General features: G+C 44.3%; 1 protein-coding gene across 7 annotated transcripts in view; it reads right to left on the bottom strand.

Moving 5' to 3' along the window:
• Tbc1d14 (TBC1 domain family member 14) overlaps nucleotides 1-16,149 on the bottom strand; it is a 94,514-nt gene that overhangs the window by 13,705 nt on the left and 64,660 nt on the right. For 5 of the 7 annotated variants that reach the window (XM_060365432.1, XM_060365429.1, XM_021630628.2 and 2 more), the window contains 6 exons: nucleotides 14,793-14,910; nucleotides 13,502-13,608; nucleotides 8,527-8,607; nucleotides 6,644-6,738; nucleotides 2,136-2,207; nucleotides 1,332-1,460 (listed from right to left, as the gene is read on the bottom strand). In XM_060365432.1, the coding sequence (XP_060221415.1) occupies nucleotides 1,332-1,460; nucleotides 2,136-2,207; nucleotides 6,644-6,738; nucleotides 8,527-8,607; nucleotides 13,502-13,608; nucleotides 14,793-14,910 (602 nt within the window). The remainder of the gene's footprint in view (nucleotides 1-1,331; nucleotides 1,461-2,135; nucleotides 2,208-6,643; nucleotides 6,739-8,526; nucleotides 8,608-13,501; nucleotides 13,609-14,792; nucleotides 14,911-16,149) is intronic. The other 2 variants (XM_060365430.1, XM_060365431.1) reach the window with 2 other exon arrangements.

Here is a 16,149-nt window from a genome sequence, read left to right as displayed (position 1 = left end):
TTTAAAAGAAGTCCCTGTAACTGCTCTGTGAAGAAAACTCAGACAACACAGAAGCACTACATGCCACGCCCCTGATATACCCTGTACCCCAGCAGTTAGGAGGCTATGGCAGGGGAGCAGGAGTTTGAGGCCAGTATGGTCTACACATTAAGACCTGGCCTCAAAAGACTTAACAAAACAATGACAAAAATACAAATTCATGAAGTACCTGGTTTTGAGGGACCTGGTTTTCCTGCTATTACAGGAAGTGACTGCTCTACAAAATCCATTTCACACTCCTCACCCAGCTGTGTGTCACTGCCACACTGGGGGTCTGACAGATTCATTCACCACCTCATTTCCCCTTAACTCATTTTAAACCCTTCTAATAGTCACAATTATAAATAACTGTGTAATAACAATCTCTATGCATAATGCTTTGTTCACAATTATAACTTTTCTCAGAATCAGTTCTTACAAGAACTTTGAACCAAAGTTCTCAGCTACAGAAATGGAATACCAAATAATCTTTCTGAATGACCATAGTTGACATTTTCCTAACAGCCAGAGTAAGCAGCAGCTTCAGAACAAAGACGCTTGGGACTCTGAAGACATTTAAGGAAGAAGTGGTCAGCTGACATATATCAGATAGTTGAGGTTTTGACGGATGAGTGGAAATGACCAGAAAATCAATGCAACACCAACCTAAAAGCTGATGGATTAGTGTGTTTTCTTCCAGTAAGAACAAGGTTTAGGAGCTGGAATGGAATCAAACCTCAGCTCTCCCACGTACCAGATATGTCTTGGACAAGCCACTTTCCTCCTCAGTCTGTTCCCGCATCTGGACTACGCAGGGGACGCAGCTGTGAAGTATGTGGGGGTCTCTTAAAGGCCATCTACACAGCACCCTAAACCACTGTTGAAGTGAGGGAGCATGGTCTGGAGCACACCTCCTTTCTCCTGCATACGTGTTCCACAGAGCAGAGACCCACTGTAATACACTGTGAGCAGCAGCACACACCAGCCCTTGGGTACTCTACTCAACAGAGTTAAGGAGGACACTGCTTTTACATCTCCCTAACCCAAAGAGCACATGCTTGCACAGAAATCGCCTTCCACCCTCATTTAAAGAGTACAGTGTTTCAGATACACTGTTGCGCTAGGAGAATGCATTAATCTGTTCATACAAGGGAGGATGCCCCTATGTTTCCACACTGAAGTTCAAGTGTTCTTCTCATTACAAATTCCCATTATAAAAGGAATATGCATTTCCTGCCTTAAAAAGACAGAATGATTGGGTAATTCTTGCTGCATAAAGATGTGGTACTGGGACATACACAGAGCATACTCACAAGGCCATGGTCCACTCGGAAAAATGCCATTTGACAGGGTTTATTCAAAAGATTAGAAAAAGCAATAAAGGCATCTGCAGTATCTAGGTTCAAGATCAACACTGCAGCTATAAAGGACATGCCCTGAACCTGAGAAAGGAGAGAAAGGTTATGTTAACTAATGTGGCCACAAAGCTTAGAGCAGTTTTTATTAAGAGAAACCAAAACACCTTCCCACTATTAAAAAAACAAACCCACACAGCCACCCATCCACCACCCAAATAAACCCTGTCAGACCAGATTTACCCTCCTCAGAGCCACAGCTCTGCCCATCAGCCACCTGCTCTCTCCTCCATCCCCTACTCCCTCGTAATGGAAAACCATAAGCCAATCCCACCCTAGGCTTTTTGGCATCTGAACTATTGCTCTCTGGTATGTGCCATGCTGGGTGTGGTGCTGTGGTCACACATAATGAACTTAGCAGGCTTAAATAAGGCCATACACACATACACACACTTATCTGTTAAGTCACAGAAACAGCGGCAGCACACTTTTGAAAAGTGGTTATTGGTAAAGCCTTTTCTACTTAATTTCTAGGGTAAATCACATGCAAAAAGTAAACATCACATCTAATTAAAATGTGATGAATGCCATAGAGCAGCCATGTCAGAGCAATTTGTCCAAAGAAACTGAATCAAATTATTTATCTCAAGATTTTTTTATATTCCTCAAAAAGCCACAATGGCATTCAATATAAAAGATAGGCAATGTTTTGATTTTCTTTATAGATGATAACATCATAAAAAACTGGAAAGCATCACTTACATAACCCACATCCGGCCGGTAACAAGTATAAGCGCCCAAAATACTGTGCAACATGTCATGATATGGACCACCCTAAAAGGATTGACATACCAAAATCAACACATGTGTAAGTACTGTTAGTCTTAGAATAGCATCTAATACCATTGCTGCTACTTTTGCCACTGTCACCCTGCGACACACAGGAGGGACTTTGCTGAGTACTATGCTGGCAGCTCTAGATGCGTTATGCAAATAATAAATGAGCAAGTAACTTACTGTTAATGAGGAAGCCTGCAATTCTGTCTATGAAGCTGCTCTGGAAAGGCTGAAGGGTCAGCTATGAGCAGGAACCTCGTAAAATGCCCTTCCTTTATTTGGCTCCTGTTCCATTCCAAGCTCAGTTGGTGAGCCAGGTGGCCAGGACTCCACAGAGCAAATGACAGGGCTACTGACACTCAGTCTTGTACCCACAAGTATGGTCCTTCCTGCCTCCCTTCTCCTGCCCATCACTCTTTGTTTCCTCTGCTTCTTTCCAAACAGCAGATTTGGAAAACATGCTGGAAGTCTTAGCTCCTAGTAGACTCCATTTCATTTCAAGCACTCTCCTAGCCCTCCCACCTGCTGAGATTTCCATTTGCTCTTGTAATCGTTTAAAAAAAAAAGTTAGCTTTCCCCTTTAATTCAACAAAGGGACAAGACGAGAGCTGCCCCACTCTGTTGTTAGTGTGCCAAAGACACTCTAAAGAGAACTAGCTGGACCTACATGGAGGTCCTACTGCCTACATCTTCCACATGCCCTCGGTTAACAAAGGGATCAACATTCTCTCTGGCATAAGACTAGGAAGTCACTCCACAGGTACCTCTGGGTGGTTTACGACGGGGTGACAGGAACCAGAGGATCACATTTTCTTTTTTGTTTTGGTTGGTTGGTTGGTTGGTTGGTGATAGGATCTCAATGTACAGCCCAAGATAGCCAAACCCTGGCCTCGCATCTGAAGTGCAGGAATTATAACTCCTAGCATAGACCATTACATTTTCCCCTATTTAAAAAACAAAATCAAAACCAAAAAACCTATATCAAAGGGATGTGGGGACTGCACTGGACATGGACTCACTTGCAAGCCTTTTTGATCATGTTCCCCTGGAAGAACTGTCTTGCCAGGCCACAGGGGAAGAAGACATACTGAGTCCTGATACAATTTGATGAGCTGGGCTGGATGAAAAAGAGAGCTCCCCTTTTCTGAGGAAAGGGGAGGGGAGAAGGGAGAGGGAAGGAAGGTGGGACTGAGAGGGGAAGAGGGATGGGTCTTCAACAAGGATGTAAGATGAATAAAAAAAAAAACAGTGAAGGAGCAAAATGAAATATTCTAGCACATGTTTAAAAAATTAGTGAGCTTAAAAAAAAAAAAAGCTATATCAAAGAAGAGACACTTTCAAAGCACAAAAAGCCAAATAAAGAAAATACAGTAGTGGGGGTTAGGGGGAGACAACATATAGGACTGGGAACAATGGTGGCAGATCCTGAGTACTAGATGACTACAACGAGGTTCTGTGCAATCTGAGACTGAGAAAAACTATACTCATCTTTCCTTAAAGGATTTTCCACCTAGTCATTCCATCCCCTCACGATGGTGCCAGCTCCTTTTCCTGAGTGACCTTTCCTTATGCTAGATTCTCAGGTTCCCTCCTCAGCCTTTGCTTTTACTGTTATCTATTCCCAAGACTAACAGCCTTAGAGCTGACTGAACACAGAAGTCTTACTTAACAGAAGCCTGAGAGAACAACCTACCCAGAAGGCACCACAGAGCTTCCATGTCCCCTCTTTTGAGCTCACCCTCTGCTCCCAGGGAAGCAGCAAGGGACTGTTCACTTCAGTATTTCTGAAGGAGAATTCAGGGACCATGTTTCAGCAGAAACCCCCTCAGACTCAGTAATGCAAAGCTAGGCCTCAGCCTCCGCAGAGCCTTCCCAGGCTCTTAACACTCCATGACACTGAGGTATGGAGCACAGCACAACAGGACTTTGAGGAACATTCTGGGAAGCCTGCCCTGCTTCCTCTCAGTCCTACTTGCTTCCTTGTCTCAAATCCCTGGTTTTCCTTCTGCTAATGAGAAAGGGTACAGATCTTCCCTCTGGCAGGCAAGGGACCAGGTACCACAAGCTCCCCCTAAAGACTCCCACGTCCCCACTTCTAGGCTGCCTAATGTAAAAAGTCATTAGCCTTTGGTGGATCTCAATGTCATTTAGATTCAAATACAGTCAAAGACAATTAATAGTATACTATTATCAGTGCTATAGGAATGATGGCTTCCCTCTGTGAGTCAAGTACTCTGAACAAACCTGTAGGTTGCAGAGAGCATTCCTAGTCACATATGGAACAGATTACGGGGCATAGAAATGTTTTACTTGAGGCCAAACTATTAGCAAGAAGGCAACTGATTGGAATCAAACCCAAATCTGTGAAACCAAAGTGAATCCCTTTTATACAGCAGCATTGCCTAGGTCCCTTTGGAGCTGGAGTTACAGGAGTCCCCACTGAGATGGAAATACCAAGTGTTCAAGAAGCAGAAGGCCTCAAAGGAGATGACCAGGAAGCTGGCTATAAGGAATGGTATGGACTGAGGCCTATGGAAGTGAGCTCAGAGGAGAAAGGCAAACCTTCAGAGAAAGAAAGAGTCTAAAGATGGCTGCCCATCTGAGTCCACACCTGCCACCAAGCCAGGACAGTACTCCTAGGGGTTGTGGGCTAGATAACAGACCAAACTTCTGGACAGCTATATAGACTTGTCCCTTGCCCTGACTGCAAGAGTCCTGAAGACTCAATATAGCTGAATTAAGATACGGAAAACTAAGAGAGAATAAAAGCCCTACCAGGTAACACCAGGGTCCTCATCTTAATCCTAGTCCATCCAGGACATACCTCAGCAACAACACTGATCCAATCCTGAGGCACAGGCCAGAAGGAACAGTGAAGGAATATAGGCAGGTAAAGAAGGCAGACAAGGCCACTATGCTCACTGGCAGGTCAAGTACCCAATGTCTTAAGCTCCTCCTAGACATTGGGATCTGCTTTGTGGAATCACTGAGACAGCAATAACCCTGTCTCAGTGGAACCCAAAGACTTCTCTTGCCCATCCCCTCCCCATGCAACCACAGTGCTCAGACTGGTGCTGCCTTTGAAGCTGGCTAGTCCTTGATGCCTAGCCAAGTCATGCTCTCTGCCTAATTCTCAGCCACAAACCAGAGACCTAGAACTCTACCCTCAACATACTATGTGTAGCTGGGGACCAGTCCTTACCAGTTCTGCACCCACCAGAACAGAGAAACACTCTAAGGATACTGCAGGTACAACTGTGTCCTCAACGCTCATTCTGGCACAGGAACAGGGTCCCAATACTTTGGTCCCAGTTGTGCTTCCACCTGGCACCTACCCTCTGCTAGACTACATTAATTAAACCTAGTGCATGCACAGACAAGACTGTTCCCTTCCTTCTAGATGTGACCCCTGATGTTCCACCTTCCAGAAGAAGACAGTGGTTCTCCTGTGCTGTCAGACTGTCCAGCCCGACCACATTCCTCCCAAGCCTACCTAAACGAAATGCTCTGGCCTGTTAATTCTGCAGCCACTTAACCAACTCATTCCGGTTTACACTACCCTTCCCCAGTAAGCCACTGTGTGTAAGGCATGTTAACATACTGGAGTCGTGACTGGAGGTTCCAATATGACCAGCAGGCGAGGTGAGTGGAAGTAGGCAAGGCCGCCAGGAGAGATGAAGGAGGCTGCTATGGTGACCTACAATGCCTAGGCTCTCAAATAAAGTAGTGAGCACAGAGAAGGGAAAGAGGCAGAAATATTCTGAAGGAGAGCTGGTGATACTGCTAGTTTACAGGAGAGAAGGCTCAAAAGAGACCTTTGCGTGTATGTCTCCTGGCTCAAAGAACACAAGGCCTTGAAAGAGAACTGTAAGCTTTGGGACTCTAAGATCTACTGCCAACCCTCCTCAGCTGTGCCCAAATGACTGAAAGGAGGCCTTTCTTGCTCCACTAACATCCAAGACAAGACTCCATCCCCAAACTTCCTGGTTCATTATTCTCAGAAATCCCACCACCTCTGCTCCGCCACCCATCCTGGCTACATCAAGGCTATGAGGCACTCCTTCCTGTCCCTCCTTTCAGCAGGTTCCCGAAATCACATGGAGGCTCCTACCAATGGGACACAGCTACCTACAGTCCTAAAAACAGAAGAGTACCAAGAAACATTCTGACCACACAACGAACCATAAGCTCTTCTGCACTGCCTACTGAGGCTCTGGCATGTACACGTTACAAAAAGAACCAATCACCTTTAAGGCTGAAGTATGATCAGTAAGAACAAGTTACACACATTTTAAGCATCTAAATGCACTGTGACACCCACCTTATTCCCTACAAAACCCTAACTAATCTTTGAAACACGACTACAAAGGCATGCAGCTCAGCATTCACCAAACTTAAACAGAGCACACTTGTGACAAATCCCCACCACTTACTTGCTGGAAAATGCAGAGATTAGGAAATGTTCTAGAAATGTCCAGTTTAATAAGCTCCAGACTGGCCTCTCTGTCTGCTGCTGAAAAGCCAGCATCTGTCAAAAAAGCAAAAGTCATTGCACTTCTCAGCACAGACATGGGTCATTACCAGGCTCTGAAGCTTTATAACGTGAGACAGAGAGAAGCTCTTCGCACGTACAGATCAATTATACCTTGCCTACAGTGTCCACCTTCATGAAGATTGCATGGCAAGTGCAGAATCTCTAACTCTAGAGATAAAAATGCCTCACAGCACAAGCCAGAATATCATCAGATTTTTTCTAAAGTCTAAAAATCAAAATCTCATTTGATATTACTTGTCATCAACAACAACAAGGAAAATAAATACAAGTTGAGAAATACACAGAAGGCATGCAAAATCATAACAAAGATGATCATTCCACCTAAAGAATCTCTGGTAAATTATTTGATATGTGTTACCTCAAAAACTTAAAAGTAAAACTACTATGACCCAGCAATCCCACTCCTGGGTGCACAGCTAAAGGGAATGAGAGTGATATCTGAACAGACCACAGCATATCCATGTTCCCTGCAGCACTATGCATGGTAGTCAAGAAACTCATCAACCTACTTGGCTGTCTACAGATAAACAGATGAAGAAAAGGTAGCAGATGACAGAAAGTAGACAACAGATGAGCTGAGGGACGGGACACTGAGCCAAAGAATAAGCCAACCATAGAAAGACAAGGACTGTGCCATATCATTTGTGCACTCAATCTAAAATGTAGAACTCAAAGTAGCAAAAATCAGGACCGGTTTACCAGAGGCAGGGCAGGATGGGGCAGGAATGAACCAGGGAGATACTGGTCAAAAGATACAAAATTTCTGATAGGAGTTACCCTACAACATGGTGGCCATAGCTAATTAAACACTGTATCCTTGAAACAGGCCAAGAGAACAGAGGTAAAGTGTTTTCCCCATTTAAAACAAAACAAAACAAACCCCTAAGGACTAAGGACATAGATCAGTAACAGGAAGATGGCCTAGCATGAATAAGCCCTGAGTTCCATCCCCAGTGCTAAACTAGAGATAGGAGAGGGAGCAATCTGTGTGAGGTAATGTGTAATACCTAACATTAATTACATAATTTATACTTTAATCCTAAATATTAAAAATCTCTAAAGTATGAAATCCTAAGAATATAATTCTGAATTTTAAAAAACTTCTTTGAAGGCATTCCCTTACCTTTTTACCATAATGTTATAAATGTTTCAAAACATGTTATACACGATAGGCACATACAATCTCGTCAATTTAAGAAATAAAAGTAGGAACAGCTTATGTCCAAATATTCATAAAAAATTTTTATGTGCTTTCAATTCCAATACCATATACGATAGCATAAAAAGTCACACTGCCTACCCACAGAGGCATGGTTTTTGTGTGCAAAAGTGGGTCTTTCCTCTAATCTCACAGATACACACTGCTGGTGCCTGTGGAAGCCAACAACACTCAATGAACCAGGCTACCAGGCTACCAGGCAACTTTAATGAGAAGCAACTGGTTGTGAGCAGGAGACACAAAGTGTGGGGTTCTATCTCTTCTTTCATTTCCTTTTGTGTGTGTGTGTGTGTGAACGTGTGCGTGTGCGTTTTTTCAAGATAGGGTTTTTTCTATATAGCCTTGACTGTCCTGGACTTGCTTTGTAGACCAAGCTGGCCTCAAACTGACTGGGATCTGCCTGCCTCTGCCTCCCAGAGTGCTGGGATTATAGGCGTGTGTCACCACACCTGGCCCATTTTTGTTTTTTTTTGCCATAAAGGCACACTGGAGCCAGTGAGGACTACTACTGAGTAACCGTTCAATGGGGGGCAGAGATGTACCTTCATTCTCCACTTCTGAGCCTCCGGTGCTGAGGGACCGCCACCGCTCCTTGGCTCGAGCAAGACAGATGTCAAAGAGCTCTGAAAGAAAAGCCTTTGGTAAGTCTTACATATACTTGTTCCCTCACCAACACCAGAGAACCCACAACTATATCCTTCCCCAAACAGAGGAAGGCACTCTTCCAACAACTCCGCCTGGCTTACCCTGAAAGCACCTGCCTAGAGACAACCATTTACAAAGGAAGCCCAAGCACACTTCCCCTGCTACACAGCTATCTATTCATTTCTTGCTGTGACTGGCCCACTGACTCTAGGATGGCCAAAGTCTCTTGCTTACTTCTGTATCTAGACTAAATACTGAAGAGAACAGTCAGTCAGTATACCATCTATGGACTAAAGGACAGGTGGACAGAGTTCATCTGGTTTCTAACAAGTTTGAGTCATAGTCTCAAAAAAAAAAAAAAAACAACAACAACAAAAAAAAAACCAAACCTTTAATCCTAAATGTTGAATCTTTAAAGTCTAAAATCCTGAAAACACAATTCTAAAAAAAAAAATAAAATAAAAATAAAGAACATTTACTTACATCTTAAGAGGGAGATTTGAGAAGCATAAAAACAACAGAATACTTTATGTGTTGCTTTGTGCAACAGAATAGGCTTCAATGCTACTATAAGCATCACAGTGGGTAAAGGACATTTTATGCCTAAGTCACAAATAGATGAGCTATACACAAAGAAATATGCTGAAAAGTAAAGTGTATGAATAGCTATCATTATGGTTCATAATTGTGCACCAGGCTTCCTAACTGGCCATGTGAAACACTGGGACAGGAGACCTGTATCTTTGATCAACATTGAGACAGGTTATCATTGCATACACAGTCACCCAAAGAACCTAGACTTCAAAGAATGTTCACAAATGCAGATGTCCAAAAGGACATCTCCTTCTGGACTGAGGAAATTCCTATCTTTATGTATACACAATCTCACAATCAACACTGTAGTAATAAACATTTACAGAGTCAAATCTGTAAGAAATGTGCAAAAGGAATTATAGTAATCTAAAGTTTATATACAATTTCTACTTTGAATATTGAAAATGGCATGAAGATAATGGCACAGACGACGGGCTAGAGAGATGGCTCAGCAGTTAAGAGCACTGATAGACCTTCTACAGGACCTGGCTTCAATTCTCAGCATCCACCTCATGGCTCACAATCATCTGTAACTCCAGTTCCAGGGGATCTAACTCTTTTCTTGCCTCTGCAGGCACTGCATACATGTGGTGCACAGATATACATGCAAGCAAAACTCAGACCCATAAAACAAAAAAATAAAATCTTAAAACACACAAACACACACCACAGCACAACAAACTGCAAAAAATACTGACAATTTGGGGGTGATGCTTAAAAACAAAACAGAGTAAGGGCCACTTTATACAGGAAAGCGTTTCACAGGGGAAGAATATGGGCAGCTCCGTGGAGGTAGCCCACAGAGGCTGACAAAGCACATCATATCACTCTCTCCTTTAGGCTGTGGCTCTCAGGCACATCCATGCTCACTTTCTATGTGTCACTGCTCCTTCTCAAATTCCTCTAGGATTCACCATACATAAACATAACTGTTCCTGGCTGCCTGGTCTCCTGTACTGTACTTCCTGTACCGATTCCACTGTACTCAACAAACCACAGAAGCAGAGACTGCGGAAGCAATACCGGTGGTCAGCCTGTAACACTGTTGCCAGCTTCTAGAAGCATCCCATCAACCAGTAACTGTTGACCTCTTCAGGCAAAAGCTGCTGAGTTCCTTTAAAGCTACTGAATGTCATTAGCTTGGAGAAACATCACTGCTGACAAATGCTTTAAAAAAAAAAATTACAGGCATTTTAGACTCCGCTGCTTTGCTCCAGAGAATCTGAGTTTCCACCCCTCTCCTGTAGCTTTTTCTCCATGGGAATAGCTTTTAGAATTCAGTTTCCAGGATTTCAAAATTCAGAATTTAAAATTTTAGAACTAAGATTTCTGGGATTAAGATGAACACTGCCTTCAAATAAGGACAGAGGGAGCGTTCTACCCATATGGCATAGGATTCTTCATCTTGCTCCTGGGGGTTGGGTGGCGGGGGGAGGGTAGAAAGTGGTGCTCTGAACAGGCAGAGCTCTCAAAGAACAACAATTCTTGCTGTCAGAGAACTGTCACAATAGTCACTGAATCTCTTCCATCTTCAGAAACTGAGTTTTCAGAAGCCCTGCTCCTCTGGCAGTTTGTTGATAGATAAACTCAGCTTCCAAATAGCCACTGCAGGCTGACAGCCTGGGCCACTGGAACAGGACAAGCTATGCTCACGACTCAGCAGCACACACGACTTCCAAGGTACACCGTGTCCCATGCATCAGATTGGCTCTCAGCACCCCAGTTCCCCCATCACACTTACTGCCTGTGTGTCTGGCCTGTATGATTCCTAGCTCTCATCCCTGAGGACTACTACCAATCACTGCCTTTCACTGAGTATTTGCCACTTCACCTTTCTCATCATTTACTCTGCAGGGTAAAAGCCAAGCACAGCTACCTTCATGTGTTTTACTAAACATAAGTCATCCTCGTGACATTATTATAATCCAAGTAAAGCCTTGACTAATGATCCCATTTTGGCCTTGTGACAGCTCTAATATGCATGCAACCTATATTGGTGTGCCATGGCAAAATCACACAGTTATGACACGCAACTTTATATTATTGTAGAGAAAGACAGAAGTGTCCAGGGCTGAGGTCTAGAACATGCATTGGGACCCGTGCACACTCAGCTTCCAGGTAGAGTGGCAGATTTGGGAGCACATGTTCTGATTTGGAAAGCCCCAGCTTTGTTGTTTTTGTTTTTTTTAATTTTTTAATTCTTTTTTAATTTTTTTTAATTTTTAAAATTTCTTTTGTATCTCTATCCCAGAATTTTTCCTCCTTCTCTCCCAGTCTTGCACTCCTTTCTTTCCTCCCTCCCTTTTTTCTGGATTTTGTTGTTGTCAGGCACACAACCACCCATCCCCCCCAAAAAAAAAATCTCACTGACAGGAGCACCAAAACTGCTCAAGGGTGAAATTTAGTAGTGCTATTGCACACTGGGTCTTCCTGAGTCAGAACAGAACTTCAGAACCAGCCAAAAGCGGAAATGAGAACCTTGACAACTAGCCCCCCGAAACACACACACACACACACACACACACACACACACACACACACACACTGGCCACAGTTAAAAGGCACAGTGTCTTAACTTTTTCAAGACAAAAACGAGGCTCCTAAGACTTGCCTGTGACCATCACAGCTCACATTAAATATAACATGAGGTAGTGAACAGCAGCGAGCGCTCGGCGCCCAACAGACCAAGATCATTGTGTCAGACTGGCTGGGACAAATAGTAAGGTGAGGTCAGAAAGGGCCATTCATACTGCATGGGTGCCTGCCACATGCATGAGATTAGAATAGGCACAAATGACAGAGAAGACAGCAGTGCAGTGAGGTACTATAGTGGGAGCAATGGGCAGGATGCAGCGTTCACAGACATAAGCTACACAGAGTGAGCCAGGACCAAGGCACAGGTAGATGGGCAAGATGTGTAGCTGCTTAGCCCCATCTGTCATCATCTGCCAGTCATAGGTTTTAATTTAAGTAAATTAAACCCGGGCATCCATGAGAGCCAAAAATTAAATACACAAGCATGGCATGTTGTATGCAATTAGCCACAGGGCTGTTGGTAAACGTTAGAAGACTCTCAAGCACATCGAGCTTCACATGCTTAGCCAACTTCTCACCTCTTCTTCTGAGAGGCTAAGATCTACTGCAGGTCACACATTACACATCTTCTCACATAAAGATCTTACAGTGAAATTCTGGCAGGAACAATTTAGTCAGAAAAGGATTTTGAGGAAGGTTCCCTGCCCTGCCATCCTCCTTGAAGGAAGCCAGTCACTACCTAACTGACAGTTCTGTTAGTCAAGGTGAAGACACTGCTTGGAACAAAGCTACCGTCATAGGAGAAGCTAAGAGGGGTCAGGTACAAGCAATCTGCCTTAAACTCGAGAGTCTTTACCAGAATAAAAGCAGCTTGACCTCAACATGCAGGCAGGCAGGGGGCCATGAGAGGAAGCAGGAAGGCCTGCCTGCCAGAGCAGCTTACTTTAAACAGGAGGAAATGGGCTCTCCTGTACTACGGCTTCATGTTGTGTGCTCCCAGAACTCAGGTCCTGCTGGGCACTGGAGACACATGAATAGATCTGGGCTGGTGTGGCAGAGTACACAAAAGCTGAGCACTTGAGAGATTTGGAGATTTGTTTTAGTTCAGAGACACGAGTCTCACCCTGTAGCCCAGGCTGTCTTGATCTCCCCACAACCCTTTTGCTTCAGTCTCTCAAATGCTGATATTACAGGTGTGTGCCACCATGTACACACTTGTTTTTCCTCAAAGTTCCAATAGTGAACCCAGGGCTGTGCACATGCTAGTCAAGTACTCTACCATGGAGCTAGGCACTTGACAAGCATGATAAACAGCTTAAAAATTCCCTCACATGCTAGCTTCATGCTAATGCCCTAAGTATAGCAGCCCTAGCCTCTCTAGAGCTGGAAAAAACAAACAAACAAACAAACAAAAACCACCAAAGGGTACTCTAAGTACCCCAACCACCTTCACTCTTCTGTCTGACTCTGAGGAGAGATTCTGCCTACCCAGCCCCACTGAGACTTGGAGCACTGTCTGCTGTCCTTCTCTTAGGAAACTTGTTCTGACCTCTTGGGACACTGGAGCAGGCAGCATTGAACCCACTACTCAGATGCTCTCTCAGGGAAGACAGATTTACCTGGCCTTTCTACCACAGCTTCATGGCAGTGGTTATCCTACTCCCTAATGTGGCAAAAGGGACTGAAGGGAGCCCCAGCACCCCGGAGTGAACCTCAATACCTAGGAACACACAAGCCACTCACCATGGGTGATGTTCAACTCGTTGCCAATGGCCAAGCTCCAAACTTTGCCTCTCACACTCGGAGGGATTCCCTGCCACCACAAGTCTCGAACCTTCTTAGAGCACCACCTGAACGGAATGGAAGCATGAGTTTCTGAGTTTGCTCTCAATGGAGAAAGGCTCGTCTGCACGTAAGTCTCCACCCCACTTACCCTGTCCTTCATGGAGCTCCCCCTGGCTCTATTGAAATCCAGACAACACTTCCACTGCTGTGACAGGTACTGAAGGCACAGCAGGGAACACCACAGACCAAAGAGCCAAGAAACCTTCCAGAACGAGGTTCTGAGTGATCAGTAGAAATTTAAACACATGAAGGACTGAAAGGACTTTCTGAGCAGAAAACACAGACAGGGGAAAACAGCATGGCCTCCTACAGGACTGCAGAGAGCTGTGCAGAGGTAAGGAGTGCAGGGAACAGGTGAGGCATGCTGGACATAGGGAAGGTGTGCCGGCAGCTCTCCTCTACAGAAGAATAGTGGGAAGGGGCCTCACAGGGCAGCCACACACTACTGTAGACAGGATGCTAATTGGGAACATCAAACACAACATAGTTATTCAAGACTGTTGGTCACAATGACCCTGCCCGTGCTGGCCACAAAGGAAAAAAACAAGAGGTGCAGCAGACCCTCAGAGGTGAGGATGCCACAGCTGCCAGACGCTGTGGGGTCTCACTCTGTACTGACACTACAGGTTGCCATCAAAGACAAGTGGTTTCCACCCTCGGAGAAAGACAGATGCTCGGGCAGACAGTACCAGGAGACTCAAGGGAGTCTTCTACAAGGTGGGGGCAGGAAACTCTTCCCTGGGAAGACTGAGCCAGAGAAAAACAAGATTTAGAAGGATAAAGAGGTTCAGGACAATGTAGAGAGGAAAAGGGAAGGTAAAGGTCCAAAGGTTACAGATTAGTAGTTCTTACTGGTGTAGTCCTGGGAACAGTCTACAGAGGAAGGGCAGGCCATCTCACACAGACATCTGTCCATTAAGGTACACAGTTCAAATTTCATATGAGATGCACAAGAAGTTACCAAAACTAAGTTTGGAGCGACACATGCATAAGCTTTCAAACATGACTCAGGTCTCAAAAGATAAACTGGAAGAAGCTGTCACCATGTCCAGCAAGGAACAGCAAGCTGGACCAATGTAAAAAATAATTTTATCAAAGGCTTTACAATGAATTGTTCAACTACAACTGCTGCCCACAGACTCAAGAAAGGACTGGTCACACTCAACAACACCAGCGAGGCAATGCTTACATGGTTTCCCAGTTAGGCAAGATCTCATTATTCCAGGTGAGGACAGCGTTTCCGATGCTTTCTTCAACCTTGCACCTTTCCTCCAGCTGCTTCTTCCGCCGCTGGGCTTCTTTAAGCTCTATGAATCATAATTTAAAAAAAAAAAATTACAAGACACTGAGCAGCCAGTACTCCCCATTTTCAAGTTCTGTGATTCTTCTCAGAGAATCATGTTGCAAAAACACCAGAAAAACGACAGTGAGGTAGGAGTTGTAGACGTGACTTGGTAGTTAGCTGCTGCAAAAGCATGACCTGTGATTCAGATCTCAGCACCCACATAAAAGCCGAGTATAGGTGCATGACTGTCATCCCAGCACCGAGGAAGGTAGAGACAGGAGGATTGCTAGGGCTGGCTGGCTGCCAGTCTAGCAAACGAAAACAAAAACAAAAAACAAGCTTCAGGATCAGCAAGAGATCTTGCCTCAAAGAATAAGACAGATAGTTATAGTACACTTGATGCCCTCCTCTGGCCTGTGTGCATGTTTGTGAGTATGCATACACATGCATGCTTACATATGCACGAAGCACATGCTCACGTGAGAGAGAGATGGAGACAGATGGGGGAGGTACACAACCAATGTCTGCTCTCGATACGTCATAACCTGAGTTTATTTTGTGAACCCAAGGTCTTGCTATACAGCCCAAGTTGGCCTTAAACTCAATACTTACCTCTAACTCCAGGGTGTGGAATATAGAACATTTTACCTATCCCTCAGCATCTATTAACACTACCTATCTTTCAGTAAATGCTTTAAGTATAACTTGCTCTTTTAGAAGATTATACAATCATAAATATAAATCAATGAATACAAAACATACAAGCCTATGAAACCATCCAAGCCTATGAAACCATCCAATCAAAGCAACAGAATATATCCCAAGAACACTGAAAGCCCATTCCAGTCCCCACCCACTCTTTCTGAATGTGACCCCTAAGCTCACTCATAACAGTCTGTGCAGTGCTCTTTTTTTTTTTTTTTTTTTTTTTAAATTGTATGTGTACGGGTGTTTTGCCTGCCTGCATATATGTCTATCATATACATGCCTGACACCGTCAGGGTATAAAGAAGACATCATATCCTTGGAACTGGAATTGCAGATGGTTATGAGTTAGCAAATGTGAGCTGGGAACCGAGCCTGAGTCCCCTGTAAGAGCGACAAGGAGTCTCAAACACAGAGCCATGGCTCCAGCCCTTGTACTTTACTCTTGATTTACCAAACCAGTTCTGAAGAAAACCAAGCACACAATTTACTTAGTTTACTCCATGCTAACGTCTACATCCATGGCTTCTCCAGTCTCAGACTTAGCCAACCAAAC

This window comes from Meriones unguiculatus, chromosome 12 (genome assembly GCF_030254825.1).
Source record: "Meriones unguiculatus strain TT.TT164.6M chromosome 12, Bangor_MerUng_6.1, whole genome shotgun sequence".
Classification (NCBI taxonomy): Eukaryota; Metazoa; Chordata; class Mammalia; order Rodentia; family Muridae; genus Meriones; species Meriones unguiculatus.
The sequence above is the reverse complement of the archived record's forward strand: the minus strand, read 5'-3'. Positions and strand labels throughout refer to the sequence as shown.